The sequence below is a fragment of the Lasioglossum baleicum genome, chromosome 2 (genome assembly GCF_051020765.1).
Source record: "Lasioglossum baleicum chromosome 2, iyLasBale1, whole genome shotgun sequence".
Classification (NCBI taxonomy): domain Eukaryota; kingdom Metazoa; phylum Arthropoda; class Insecta; order Hymenoptera; family Halictidae; genus Lasioglossum; species Lasioglossum baleicum.
Window position 1 is genome coordinate 12,163,218 of NC_134930.1, and position 14,631 is coordinate 12,177,848.

General features: G+C 35.9%; 3 protein-coding genes across 3 annotated transcripts; 2 read left to right on the forward strand and 1 right to left on the reverse strand.

Moving 5' to 3' along the window:
- Nucleotides 1-145: 145 nt before the first annotated feature.
- LOC143217722 (WD repeat-containing protein 36) lies at nt 146-3,366 on the forward strand. The gene is made up of 3 exons (XM_076442282.1): nt 146-1,918; nt 2,002-2,279; nt 2,402-3,366. The coding sequence occupies exons 1-3, from the start codon at nt 385-387 to the stop codon at nt 3,254-3,256; spliced, it is 2,667 nt and encodes an 888-aa protein (XP_076298397.1). The 5' UTR covers nt 146-384; the 3' UTR covers nt 3,257-3,366.
- Ndc1 (Nuclear division cycle 1) lies at nt 3,177-5,690 on the reverse strand. Its single transcript, XM_076442345.1, has one exon. The coding sequence runs from the start codon at nt 5,415-5,417 to the stop codon at nt 3,687-3,689; it is 1,731 nt and encodes a 576-aa protein (XP_076298460.1). The 5' UTR covers nt 5,418-5,690; the 3' UTR covers nt 3,177-3,686.
- A 360-nt stretch (nt 5,691-6,050) lies between these two features.
- Rassf (Ras association family member) lies at nt 6,051-14,335 on the forward strand. The gene is made up of 10 exons (XM_076442356.1): nt 6,051-6,259; nt 6,810-6,904; nt 7,033-7,163; nt 7,231-7,306; nt 7,377-7,517; nt 7,601-7,774; nt 7,853-8,347; nt 8,547-8,829; nt 8,906-9,125; nt 9,218-14,335. The coding sequence occupies exons 1-10, from the start codon at nt 6,220-6,222 to the stop codon at nt 9,276-9,278; spliced, it is 1,716 nt and encodes a 571-aa protein (XP_076298471.1). The 5' UTR covers nt 6,051-6,219; the 3' UTR covers nt 9,279-14,335.
- The last annotated feature ends 296 nt before the right edge of the window (nt 14,336-14,631 follow it).

Below are 14,631 nucleotides of genomic sequence, written 5' to 3' on the forward strand. Positions count from 1 at the left end.
CTGTGTATAGTCTATGTCTACCAGAGAGGATACTCTCTGTGGTGTACATGATATTATTTTTCATAAAAAAGATTTAATTGCCGTATATATAAAATGATGTAAGTATTAGTTAATATGCTTGCGGAAGTTCGTACCCGATTTTAAATATAAAACACAAGCGGTTACACTTGCAATATTCAAACAAACTGTCACAAATTCATTGGAAAACTGCCATGTTTTGGTATAACTGATTTTACCTTCTTAGTGCTTCTTAGAAAGGCATTGTTCATAGTTTTCAATATGGAGGCACCCACGGCTGATGTCCTCAAAGCATGATTGTATACCTTAACCTAACTTTCCATGTGTAAACACAACACTGTTCTTGACATCTAATGAAACGAAAGAATGGCGCATAGTAAAATATTTTTTAAAAATCGTGCGTTAGGGTATGTCAGTAATCACATTCCTCTCGTGACAAGGTATATTCAACGGCGAAAAGAAAATCTCGTAGTAACATGCGTGGGTAATTCGTTTCACACGTACGGCTGTGCACATTTCACCTTACTTAGCGTGTCAGGAACACATCCAGGTGAAATTACATGTTTATCAGCGGACACGTATCACATTTATACAGCATGTGGAAATGTCATATATGCTTGGCGAAGAGGTTCAGAGTTGAAGCATACGTACAAAGGACACGAATGTGCAGTCCATAGTCTCTTACCTTTTGGTCCGCATTTAATTTCTGTTGATGAAGATAGTAATGTTAAAGTGTGGGATATTAAATCGGAAGAGCTTGTTGTGCAGCTTAACTTTAGCAATAATATTTTTAAAATAACTACACTAGTCCATCCTAACACCTACATGAACAAAATATTATTTGGTAGTGAACAAGGCCAATTACAGCTATGGAATATAAAAGTTGCAAAGTCCATTTATATATTTAACGGTTGGAATACACCTGTAACAGCGTTGGAACAAGCTCCTGCGGTAGATGTTGTAGCTGTGGGTTTAAGCACTGGAAGAATCATCTTACATAATCTCAAATACAATGAAAGTCTTTTCGAGTTGGTACAAGATTGGGGTGCTGTCATATCCATTTCTTTCCGCACAGACGATCATCCGATTATGGCCACAGGAAGCTTAGAAGGCCATATTGTGTTTTGGAACTTGGAGGAACAAAAAGTAGAGAGTCAACTTCACAAGGCTCACTTTGGAGGAGTCACTGGTTTAAAGTATTTACCGAATGAGCCACTGTTAATATCGTCGTCACCTGATAATTCTTTGAAGATGTGGATATTTGATTTAGCTGACGGTGCTGGCAGACTTTTGAAAATTAGAGAAGCTCACTCAGAACCTCCTACTATGATACGGTTCTATGGGAACCAAGGTGACAATATATTAACAGCTGGAAGTGACTCTTCTTTAAGAATATTTTCAACAATCACAGAAATATTGAACAAAAGTTTAGGAAGAGCTTCGTTCAATAGGAAAGCTTCAAAGAAGAAAGGAAGAGCTGTTAATGATCCTATGATCATGCCTCCAATAACTACATTCGCTGTAGAAACAACAAGGGAAAAAGAATGGGATAATATTGCAGCAGCCCACACAGGCTTGGGTACAGTTACTACATGGTCATTCAATCAAGCAAAAATGGGAGAATACAAATTGTTTCCACAAAAATTTAAAGGCAACCGCAATGTTTTTGCAACTACTGTATGCTTGACAAAATGTGGAAATTTTGTTATTATTGGTTACAATACAGGCCATGTAGAAAAGTTTAATATACAATCGGGAATACACAGAAACAGCTATGGACCAGAAAAGGGAGCCCATGATGGCCATGTAAAAGGTTTAATGGTAGATTCTTTGAATCAAACTGTAATTACTGCTGGAAGAGACAGTTTTGTCAAATTTTGGGATTTTAAACCAAAAAAAGGTAGGACAAGTAAATAACTCTATCTACATATGAATAATTTAATTATCTATATAAATGTAATCTGTGTTGAATGTATTTTCTAGGAGTCACAGAACCAAGAACAACATTAGCAATGGAAGAACCAGTTGAATGGTTGAGATACCATAATGATAGTTCTCTTGTGGCTGTTGCTTTGGAAGATTTTAGTATCGTATTGATAGATCTTGATACAAAAAGAATTGTACGTCGTTTCGAAGGACATGAAGGACGATTAACAGATGCATGTTTTAACCCAGATTCAAGATGGTTAATAACAGCATCAATGGATTGTACAATCTGTGTGTGGGATATTCCCTCTTCAAATCTAATAGATATTTTTCAGGTACTTGTTATAAAATACATATATTTATAAAAATCAGTGTGCAAAGTGCTATTCTGTGCATTTGAACATTTAAATATAATCCTTATTCTGCGATCTATTAATGGTTTATGATAATATTTTAGGTTCCAGAAGCATGTATATCGTTACATTTTTCTCCGACTGGAGAATTTCTTGCTACAGCACATGTATGTAATCTCGGGATATATTTATGGTCAAACCGTACTCTTTATTCCCATATCTCATTAAAAGCAATAAATAAAGACGATCCTATTCCTATGATCGGCCTTCCTGGTTCGGTAGTTGAAGTTGTCAACATTGAGGAAGATGAGCTTATCGAACCAGAGTTAGAATATGTTTCTCCGGAACAACTGCAGAATGATCTCGTTACAATGTCCGGTATCGCTAATTCAAGATGGCAGAACCTACTGAATATAGATATTGTGAGAAAACGAAACAAACCAACCGAAGCACCTAAAGCGCCAGAAAGTGCTCCATTCTTCTTGCCGACAGTTGCATCATTAGAACTGAAATTTGACTTTTCGGACGTTAAAAGCGCAGAGGCAAACAAAAAAGTGGGTACACATCCCGACCTACAGAACATTACTATTTTCAGCAAAGCCTTATTGTCTGTTAAGAACAACGAATTTGACGAGGTTATCGAAAAATTGAAACATATGAGTCCAACTTCTATCGATTTTGAAGTTCAGTCACTCTCAGCTGATGAAAACACAACGAGCACCTTATTACTTCAATTTATGAAAATGATACACTATATGATGGAAAAGAAAATAGACTTTGAATTGGCACAAGCTTACTTAGCCGTGTATTTAAAGTGGCACGGGACTGCAATAACGGAGACAAAATCGTTAAGAAATTATTTAAGCACGTTACAAGATGTACAATCGAAAAATTGGTTTTTATTGCGAGATAAATTGTTCTATAATCTTAGTGTTGTACAAGCTTTAAAAAAAATGTAATATATTTTTAAATAGTAAAATGAATGATTATTTTATACATTTTTTAAACTAGACTACGAACCATTTTCTAAGTACATATTGAAAAATAAACTTCATATTGTTTGGAAAATATTCGATTTATAAACAATTTACAAATAACAAGTTTCATAGTATTATCACACATACATTCTTCAATACAAACTTATATCTCATATAAAGTTTCAGACATTCGATTCAGTAGCCATAAATGTACGAGTAAAAAAAGACCGATGACAAATACAACTTATATATATATATAAATATAACAATTACAAAAATAGTTTTGAAATCTCTGTAATTCAAGTTTTAAAGTAAAATATAGTTTGACTCTTGAATAGTATTCTAAAGTTTGTAACTATTTTGTAGTATGACGATATATACATTAGTGTTTACAAATATTAAACTACAAAACTTATTCTCTGTATACAAGAAAATGATGTAGTTGCTCCATGGTTGCTGGTTCTAATGCCAAATCTCCGATGTATGTTTCGAAATTTATGACAACTCTGTAAATACTCCGTTTTGTGGTGGTGCATAGAGATTGAAAAATTTGTTTAATAAATTGATCATCTCCTTGTTTCTTCGTCATAAAATTCGACTTTTGTAATTTATCAAGTGTTTGTTTCAAATCAAGTAATGTGGTGATTATAAGCGGCAGATCTTTTTGTACGATTCCATATGAATCTTCGCTTAACGACAACACAGCTAAAGAAGAGATAGCTTGAACAGCCCAAATAATTGATTGTCCATTGAATAAAATGTGGCATACTTGACCACCTTCGATTTCACCAAAAATATACGAGATCAAAGGTTTAGATAGTAAATATGTCAGAAAATTGTTCCATTTCGTTTTTATGAATTTTTGAATGAATAATTCATTTTCAACATATGTCTTTATCTCGTCTTGTTGAGCAGATACTGGTGTTTCTTCTCTTACCAAATTACGCATTCGGTATACATATCCTGTTTGAATTGCTGCGTTCTTTGTTATTGTGGTTGAAGTTGGTGCATTCATTGTCAGTGGTTCTTGGATTTTAGTACATGCTGCATTAAGATCGTCTGAAAATTTCTTGATAAGACTGGTACACTTTTCTACAATACAATTCCAATTGTAAGGATGACCACCGGGTTGACTTAATGTGAAAAGTATGCCTCTTCTCGATTTCTCCTTCTCTGCCATAGTAACTAAATCCAAATAGCCCAACTGTTGCATGATTGGTATCTTATCCATAGACAATGCTTCGGTAAGCGTTATCACAGAGTCCTCGTTACTAAATGTTTGACTTTGTTTAAAGTCAAAAGGAACCCACTCTGTTAAGTACAAGTCGAACAGCAAGTACATGGTTTCAATTGTCAATACATAAGTCAAATGGTACAACCATAATTGGAAGATCAATGATAGGCTCAGTAAATTCGAAATACTGCTTAATGGTTCACTTTCCAATTGTGCAGAAATAAGAAACAATATTATAGAACGACAATAGGAACGCAAGAAGTAATAGGCGACTAAATAATATACAACTGGCCATACACATTTTATCATCCATGACGGCAGCATCAAACATATTTCTGTCTTAAATCGGAAGACTTTCGACAACGATATAATAGGAAATTTTAAGTAATTTATACGAAACAGGCTAGTCTTTAAGAAAAAATATAATCCACACCAAAATCCACTCAGGAACAGAATGTACTGTTCTTCCATCAAACAAGTTCCATATACTACTTTGCATTCTGTTGTTAGAAAGTTGTATGTACCTCCTTTGACTAACAAATGCAGCCAAACAAGCAGACCGCCGATGATAACGTGCAGAGTACATAGTAGAATACTCTGCGACGTGAGCATTCCACAAAATTTTGCAAATCTGCTTTTCATGTAGGGTGGAGTATTTGAGAAGCTCTTGCTACAAATGATTCCTTGGAAGAACGTAACGGTAGCAAGAATACAAAAATAACTCCACATGCGAAACGAGGTTATCGCTGTCCAAGTACTTTGCAACCACGATTCGTAGTTTGTGTTCAGATTTGTAATTAGAAGTAACGTTGATATAAGAAAAAATTGTATTACTATAGTGGAGATTATAGCTAGGAACATCCTCTGCATCAACAATTCTTTATATCCCTTTTTATTTGTCTGCATCATCTTGTTTTCTTCAGACAGTTAACCTATACACTGTTTTTACTGTATATTTTTAATTTGTTTCAATATATCAGTACACTAGCAAATAAGTACTTCTTGTATGAAAGACGTTCACTTGGTCTTATCAATAATCTCCATTATTTTAAATGTATACTTTTGCAATATTACGAGAAAATGAAAACGTTCCATTCACAGCTTTGAAACGCCGGTATAAGTACTTGTACGTTTTCCGTTAAATTCATCAAGCGCGCCATAATTAATGGCACCTTAAGGTTGCTTTCATGAAAAACATCCAGAGGGGAAATTTCTGTTCTGATGTCTGGTAAATATTTCATGTAAACATAAATCTTTATAAATTGTTCTACATATATAAAGTACTTGATTTACATATGCTTCAATACATTTTGAACAAGTTATTTTATATAGAATTGTCGCTTCATTAACAACCAATTGTATATTTAGGTGAGTTTAGGAACATGAAATATTTTTACAAAGTACAATTACCGTACAATCTCCAATCTCGTTGATGCTGTACAATCAGAAAATATAGATTATAATTTCTTCTCTACGTGTTTTATATTCTATGAATCTGATAAAGAAATATAACATAGTCAAGTATTTGATAAGTTTTCGAACCCAAACAGGAACTACTCATTATTCAGGGAAGGTTGCCTTACTAGTAACATCTTCAATTAACCCGCATGTCATTTTCAATTTGTCTATCTATATAGTATAAACAAAATGGTTTAAAACTCTACAAAAATTAGTTTTTATTATTTTATGAAACCCTAAAGTGCTCTTCGTCATGTGGAAGTGCCATAAATGTGGGAAACCTGTATACTTCGGTCAGTCTCAATCTTCGCATATATTAATAAGGCGTACTAATTTTGACAAGAACTGCTTCATGTCATTAGAACGAATTGATTTTTCTTTATGCGGACATTACATGTATATGTTTCACAAACAAAAAAGTTATTTGAAAATTAACTTGTACGTGTATACACAGGATATTTGACTGTTGTTTAAAATATTTCTCAATAAAAATATATGTATTTTTATTGTTGCAATTCACAGATTATAATGTACTCCGTATTCAAAAAAGAAGTAAATAATCTATAAAAATAAATATTTATTTGTGCATTCTATTAGCAACATTTGATAATTCAATGTACCTTTGTTAAACTCATTTTAAATTATTGCAGAAATAGTAATAAATAGTATAAATAGTAACACTGTGTGAGTAAATATATGTTGTAGAATGTTTACATGAATTAAAGTTTCTATATAACACTTTTTACATTTATGAATAAATTTACAAGAACAAATATATATTTGATACGAATATATAGCAAAGTTATTTGTTTATTTGCAATTCAACTATTGATGGATCTTTAGCTGAACGCAAACAGTCATTGGGATATGATTGGCATCCAGAATGTTTACGCTGTGAAGAATGTGGGAAACGTTTAAATCCTGGCCAGCATGCAGAGGTATACTTTGAATTTCTTTATTTATTGTTAGTAGACCATAATATTGCTAAATTATATTGCTCATGTTCTATTACAATGTTTTTAATTATAAGATGATATTTAATGTTACTCTATACATTGTTACTTAGCACAAAGGTGTACCATACTGTCATGTACCTTGTTATGGAGCATTGTTTGGACCGCAGTTGTTCGGTCATGGAACGAGAGTAGAATCACATACTAGTTTTGGAAAAAAAGAAGCTAGACCATCTTTACCAAGGTGTGTAACTATTATAAATTATATATTCGATAAATTGGTACATTAATTAAATTTTGTTGATATTTAGATCTCACTTAGAGTCAAAGTTGAAAGTTTTCAATCAGTATTATGAAGGCAAAAGTGGAGGAATAAGAAGTCGTGAGGTAATAGTAATATTTTGATTATACAATTACAAATAGACAAGCACAGTAGTTTAAATTCTTCTTAACTTAGGTCAATGGGCGATTAATATTAGAAGGTGCACTTCGAATTTATTGGGGTGTCAGAGGAGTAATCCACCTAAAAGAAGATGATGATCAACGTACGGTAGTTACAGCTCGGAATAGAAACTCGTGCAGACGCAGTGTTTCCGATGTACATATTTACGACCTAGAGTAACAACATGCAATTACTGAAAATGTGATATATTTTAATCTATTTTTTAAATTTTATTATAGAATGCAGAAGATGAGGAAAAGGAGGACAATTCGGTGAAAGAAATAGCAGAACCGGATACAGAAACTGAAGCAAAGTCTGCACCAACTTCTCCTGATCATCTGAAAAGTCTCACTTTGCCAATGAAATTGGATGTAAAAAGTATGGAATGGGACGAGTTGGATGAACTCCTTCAGGTTGCACGACAATTTTTTACATATATATACATGTTAATCACAATTTATATTGTTACTTATTGAAGTTTCCTTTTGTAGGTAGAGCGTAAAGTCGAAGATGGAAACAAATTATATCAAACAATGCCCGAGAACTTACCGTCGATAAGTTCACAGAACAGTTCTGACGCGATGCCGCTTTCCTCCCAATCAAGTATCGAAAAATCCGATTCCCGTGAAAATTCAGAGACTAGTAGCCCGAATCATCAAACAAGCCGGGGTAATGATAGCAGTATAACTAGTACGCCCACGCACAGTATAGGCAGCTCTTCCAGTACTGACACACCCATTTATCATGGAACTCCGAATCGAAACGGAACGCTTCGAAGAGTAGAATACTTTGACAATTTGGAAAGAAACACATCCAGTAATAGATCTATCAGCACTGACGATAGTTGGATAGAGAAAGGATTAAATCGGTCGATGTCGGGACCTGATTGCCTTCAGAGACATCGAGATAGTGACACAGATTCAGTTAATTCTCTTCAGTTTCGAGAAGATGACAATATGACAATGTCCACTGATAGTGGCTTGGAGGTATGTAGTATTTGTACACACTTAATGTTGTTACTTCTAAAAATCTGTCGTTTGAAAATTCCCTATGGCCTCAATGGAAAGCTTAGTTTGGGGCGTATGCGACCAACACGGCAGACAATGTCTTAAAATAATATAACCTGATTTTCTATTCTATCTTGTATGTCAAGCTTTGCATGTTTTTAATTATGGTATATTTTAGCTCGATGGTGTAGTTTTACGACGGAAGCAAGGCTCTACCGCTATCAGACGTCGACCCGGAGGTCGACGGCAATCTCGTAGCCGTTTGCGGCGTCGTTGTTCAATCAACGGCCATTTCTATAATCGTGAAACCAGTTTTTTTACTCCTCCTCATGGCTCTCAAATGTCCGTGTGGATTACAAGCTTAGTGAATACTCAAGAGGTTATCAATCTTATGTTGGACAAGTATAAAGTTGACGCTAAGCCGGATAACTTTGCATTGTTTGTGGTCCGCGATAATGGGGGTAGGTACTGATAAAACAGCATCAGCGACTTTGTTGATCTCACCGATGTGCTCGTGCTAAACATCTTTCTCTTTAGAACAACGAAGACTGAGAGAGGATGAATATCCTTTAGAAGTTCGAGTAGTACTGGGCCCGCACGAAAATGTTGCGCGACTGTTTTTGGTGGATAAACTGTCCACGCCAGAAATCAGCTCTGACGTCGCGCAGTTTCTTAATCTCTCATTGGCCGAGTGTCACGGTATTTTACAACGTTATCATTACGAGGAGGAACATCAAATTTGTTTATTGAAGGAAAAGTACGATTCTTTTCTTAAAAAGCGACATAAACAAAATGTACGTTAGTCGATTAACAAAACGTATAATTGAACTTTATTTGCTTTACTTACAGATACAAGGAGATGCGACGAAGAATACGGCAAAGAATGGAAGACTTGAAAGTCCGACTGTAGTTAGTATACTCTCTTAACAAATACTTGATTACCCATATCATTATTTTTCTATTAATCCACACTTACAGACCACTCGTTCTCTCTCTTTTTTTTATACGTACACGTAAATTATTCGCCGTGAAATATTCTTTTTTTATAATCAGTTCATAGGTATACGTATTGCAGTAACGGCACATAATCTTTACCCTATAAATCCATTTGAGAGATCAAATGTAGAATGTTGATTTACGTTTGAGTGTATCGAGCGGTAACGTACTAACACTCTTTAGCTTAAAGTCTTGTTGTTACATTATCTAGCTCCGTTCACTTGTTTGCGTCTTTCTTGCATTTATTCACACTCGGTATGTGCAGCTAATTATCGAACAAATCAGTGCAATTTAACTAGAAAATTATATATGTAAAGGACATATTTTTTATGTCGACTGTGCATTGAACAGTAGTAATGACATAGTCATGTGAGTCGTTGTTTAACGCGATTTCTCCTAAATTGCTGACTGTTCTAGATGCGGAATAGGACATAATTTATAAAATATATACATATATACATATAATGGACTTGCACATATGTCTCGCGACATACATTATAATTTTCTCTAAAACAAGTTCAACGAACAAATTGTACACTGTAGCTTCGATTCAAGATTCGTCGAAGGGCTTAAATTCTGTTCAAATCGCAAATTTTTATTGTTCATCGTTGCAACATTATAGCACTCACGACTGAACCTATTCCAACGATAAAATGGCTCGACAGCAATTTCTCTTTGTCTTAAAAGTCAGTCATTGACAATTCTATGTCTTCTTCAGTTTCAGAGCCTCTCCTTATCGCTGTTAGAATACTTAAAATACTTAGTGCCCCAAAACTTCCTCGTGGACATTATGATACAACGCGTGGATTGAGTTTTCCACGCGTTTAACTTTTATTAATACAAAATTATAAGGACTCTCTAGAATCATTGTCACCCTAAATCATCTCTTATTAACATTATCGGACTCTATGGGGCATGAATGGGTTTCTTGATGCCGTGTTCATGTTGTACAGATTTCATACTTCTTCTGCTATCATTTTTTACAAACGCATACGCCGCCCTCCTTTTGCAATACTGTGCTTATTCTGCACAGTAGCAAGTTGAATGACATTTTGCGGACCATTCAACCTCTTCAATTATAGATATGGTTGAGATGCTCTGTTCGTCTACCGTTTTGATAATAAGGGCATAGTGGAACAATCTACCTACCTTGCGAGACACTAACTATGGTTGCAACACTAAACCATTCGTGCGTTTCGATCGTTTATAAACATTGAAGTCGAATGAGATCATTGTCGCAGCTCGTAAAGGGTAAACAAACAAGTTCATGTAATAGATAGACACCAATATCAAGTCAATTTCTAATGATTTCCGGTCACAAAACGAACAGGAACTTTTATATGAGTATTTCGTCGCTGTTTATAGTATGCAATTCTAACACAAGGCTGTCCAACTTCTCACCTTGTGGGATAGTGTTCTGTAAAATTTTGTTTGTCGCGTAGATGCCAAAAAGGAAAGAACCTATTGTATAGTGAACGGTGAATGAAAAATAGAATTTTAACGATAAAATTGTTGAATTTGAAATGGAGATATTAGGAAGGCGTAAAGTTTTAAAAAAAATATATATATATATATATATATATGTATATGTATATGTATATCATCGCATAGACAGGTTGAATTGAGTAACGCAGGAGTTGCAAATGCTTTTTGTGATACAAAAAGAAATAATACTAATCGAGTTCTGTCTTTTAATTCGTTAAATCTTTACATTTTTTGGTTAATACATTTATCACTGTAACAATTTTTATAGTTATAATATATGGAGAACATATTATCTTAGAAAAATCATAAACTCCCTGCATATCATGCTATGTGTTTTAATTTTGAATAGTGATAGAATCACATTAACTTGACTTTCTTTACGTAAAATACAGAACCATTGGCGTCATTGTATTCCTGTTTAATTTTTTGAATCACAATTAAAAGCGACAGCATCTGTAATTTTGTGGTTACGCAATTCAGCCTGTATGTATATATTGCCTAGATAAAAATGATTATAAAACGTTGTACCTTGGGTCACACATTAGTTGGACAGCTCCGATCAAATCCGTAGGTAACGAGATTGTCGTTACTCGACGACAATTTTCGACACGTGTCACTGCCGATAAATAGTTAATGATACTTCTTACCACGTAGTGTAATATTTACGACATCGAGATAGGAATTATTTGAATCGTAAATACGGTTTCCGAAATTTATTCTCAAGGGAAGACGCTTTAATTGTTCGTGATCGGATCGCGGATAAACTACAATTGCTGAATGGAATTTTCAAAAATGAAATTTCGAAACCTGTGATTGGATTATTAGTGCAATTTGTTTAACTTTTGAAGTCTATGTCTTCGGTTGTTCTATTTTAAATAATAAAAATTTCAAACTGTCTACTACGAATGATTCGCGGAAGAATCGTCTACGACTACCCTTCCACGGTGTTTTAAAACTCATTTAATCATTATATCGACGGAAATCCATAATAAAAATTTCGGATGTATTTAATGGCGAACTTTTCGAAAGTCACTTGTCGTAGAGCGTTTTGAGACGAATCATTTTTAATGTGACCAAAAAATTCTTCCATTTCGGAATTTTAATTAATTTTATATTTTGTTTGAACTATGGATGTGTCGAGTACCCGACTGTTCTGGTCGGGTTGGAGGAAGTCGGACGGGCTCGGGCGGTGTATTTCCCCATATTCCACCCTTCAACCACGGTCTGGTCACGTGACGCGTTTCGTCTCTGTCGTCCACGTGTCACAATGTCACGTGACTAATCCAGTAATGACAAAGAGAGGGTAACTGTATTCCCCTCGATTCCTTACGTTTGGACCCTGTATCCGTCCGGCGAAGGTTAATCTGGATCGCCCGAGCCCGTCCGAGCCCGTAATTTCGGGAACCCGCACATTCCTAGTTTGAACAAATTGGTCGATCGCTGCACCGTTACTGTCTCGGTATTTTTAAACAAAAAAGAAAGCAGACCGCACGACCGAAGTGAAAATTTTTATAGCGATTACACATCTGTTTGTTTCTTGCTCCCACGAGTTTACCCGAATAGCGTTTCACCTCGGAGCGTGACGGATCAGACTCATTCGCTGCCTAACAAAAATTGTGTACGCGGTGCGCCTAAGAATGTCCTTACTTCAACAGGTTTCACTTCGATAACTCGCTTGAACACAGAATTAACTCTAATAACAATTAAGGTAAATCTTGATTCCTGTCGAATGATGTAACACGGAAACGTACCATATAACGGTCCCCGCTTTGCGTCGTATACACTCTGCGTCCCAGTAACAATGGACGCGGTTGACAAGATCAGAACGGTGGCTCGGAGATAACCAACAGTACGCGTGTTCACTTTGACTTTCGCGTATATTATGAAGCCGCGATCGGACCATTGCGACAGATCGTCGTCGATGATCGGCGGTTGCCCTCGAACTCGGATCGGCCCGGCCGAAGACGCATTACATACCGCCAATTAAACCATTAAATAAACTCTATAATTACGCGCAATAAAAAAAGATTCAAGTACCTAAATTCTATTGAGTTTAATAAGAGGTATCACAATAGCAAAAAGTCAATACTACATTAAAGTTGCGATCTAGTTCCCTGAGGATCTCCACGACCAGTAATGCCAGATGAGGGGAATCACGGTGAGATGATGTACCCCCTCTCTGATGAGCAGACCAGTCTATGGCACGGGACACCGTGGTCTACGGTCTTAGTGGGGGACGTTGGAGTGTGCGCATGGTGCTGGAATGGGATAGTGGAAGGGGAAAAGGAGAAGAGTATTTCCGAGAATTTGGCACCCGGTTCGATCACTGCCCACGACCACTGTCTCTTCGCCTACCCTTTCCACTTGGGGCATCCCTGCGAGGGGCCAAGAAGCTCGAGCTGCCGCGCGGTCCGTGTTTACATGCTGCCCTATCAGTCGTAAAAAAATAGTTTCCCTACACGATCTCTGTCCCTGCTCGGAACAGGTGATGGGAGCTAGGTCGCGACTTTACTGTAGTTCCCATTTAGAGAAATGTTGGGGGGCCCCCTTTTTCCCACCACTAAAAAGTTACCCCAAACACACAGGCGTGCAATCGCCATAGAATATAGAAGTTTTCTCTTCGGTCGTGTGGTCCTATGCGCACAGTATTTTGGTCTGTTTTTTTTTAGTCGTCACCTTGTACGTTGCTAGTCTCAAACGCTTTGTACGCCAGAGTAACTGGAGATACTTACGCACAATCATAATTGTGTAGCGACAGAAAAGTTAATACTGCACATTGTGAACCATTCCTCGTCATGCAAAAGATGTATACAAACGCACAGCGGCGCAGATCGTTAGCGACCGTTGTTTTTATGACAATAGATACCGATCGTATAATCATAATTTTAAGCTAGTCACTGTTTTTGTATAGTCACACAAAGTATGGTGTTGCGATCGTGTTTGCGACTCAAGAGTTGCACACAGACTTTCAGTGTTAGTTTTACGCTCTGTGCAAGTGTAGAGAAAGACCTTTTACTTCGGTTGATCCTCTCGAGGGGTGACTACAGCTGGAATGGCCTGAAAACTCGTGATTTTTATTACAGAATATTTTTGAACATGTTACACGGGGGAAGTATGAGTTGTATTATCAATTTTATTTTATTTTTGGTTATTCGTTTTTTTTTGTGTAAATATATTACAGTTATTGGAGTAAGCTTATAATGCCTCATTCGTAGCGGTGTCTCTCGTTGCCAATAAACCTAAAAGCAAATAACAAATTAGTTTCTTCATATACAGGGTGTCTCAAATATATTGTACTTCTTTAAAAGCGGTGATTCCTTAGGTCATTTTCTCTTTGAAGGAAGCACAACATTTTTGGGATACGCTGTATATTGATAAATGATGTAACTTCGGTAACCAGAAATTTTTGCCTTCTTCCTACGTTCTCCAGTAGATTTGTAAGCGGCTCGTGACGCTCTATACATACCAACATGGCGGCACTCTTATCTGTCAAAAACACTGAAAATCGCTCAAATTTAAACACTCGCAACTTTTGAACCATTGCTCTCCTAGAATTGAAACTGAATTTTTGGCATTTTCTTATCCAAATTTGCTGGATTACATAGGAGAAAAGCCAAAATTTCTGGTTGCCCAAGGTACAGTTTAATCTATTGCTCGATTGAGCAAGAGAAAATTGACTTTCACGATAGAGGCAGTTTTCTAAATGTTCACTTTCAATTAAAGTGTTTTTTTCTGCAAGTTTTCTACTTTGCTACTTTTTATTGATAACAATATTGGTATTA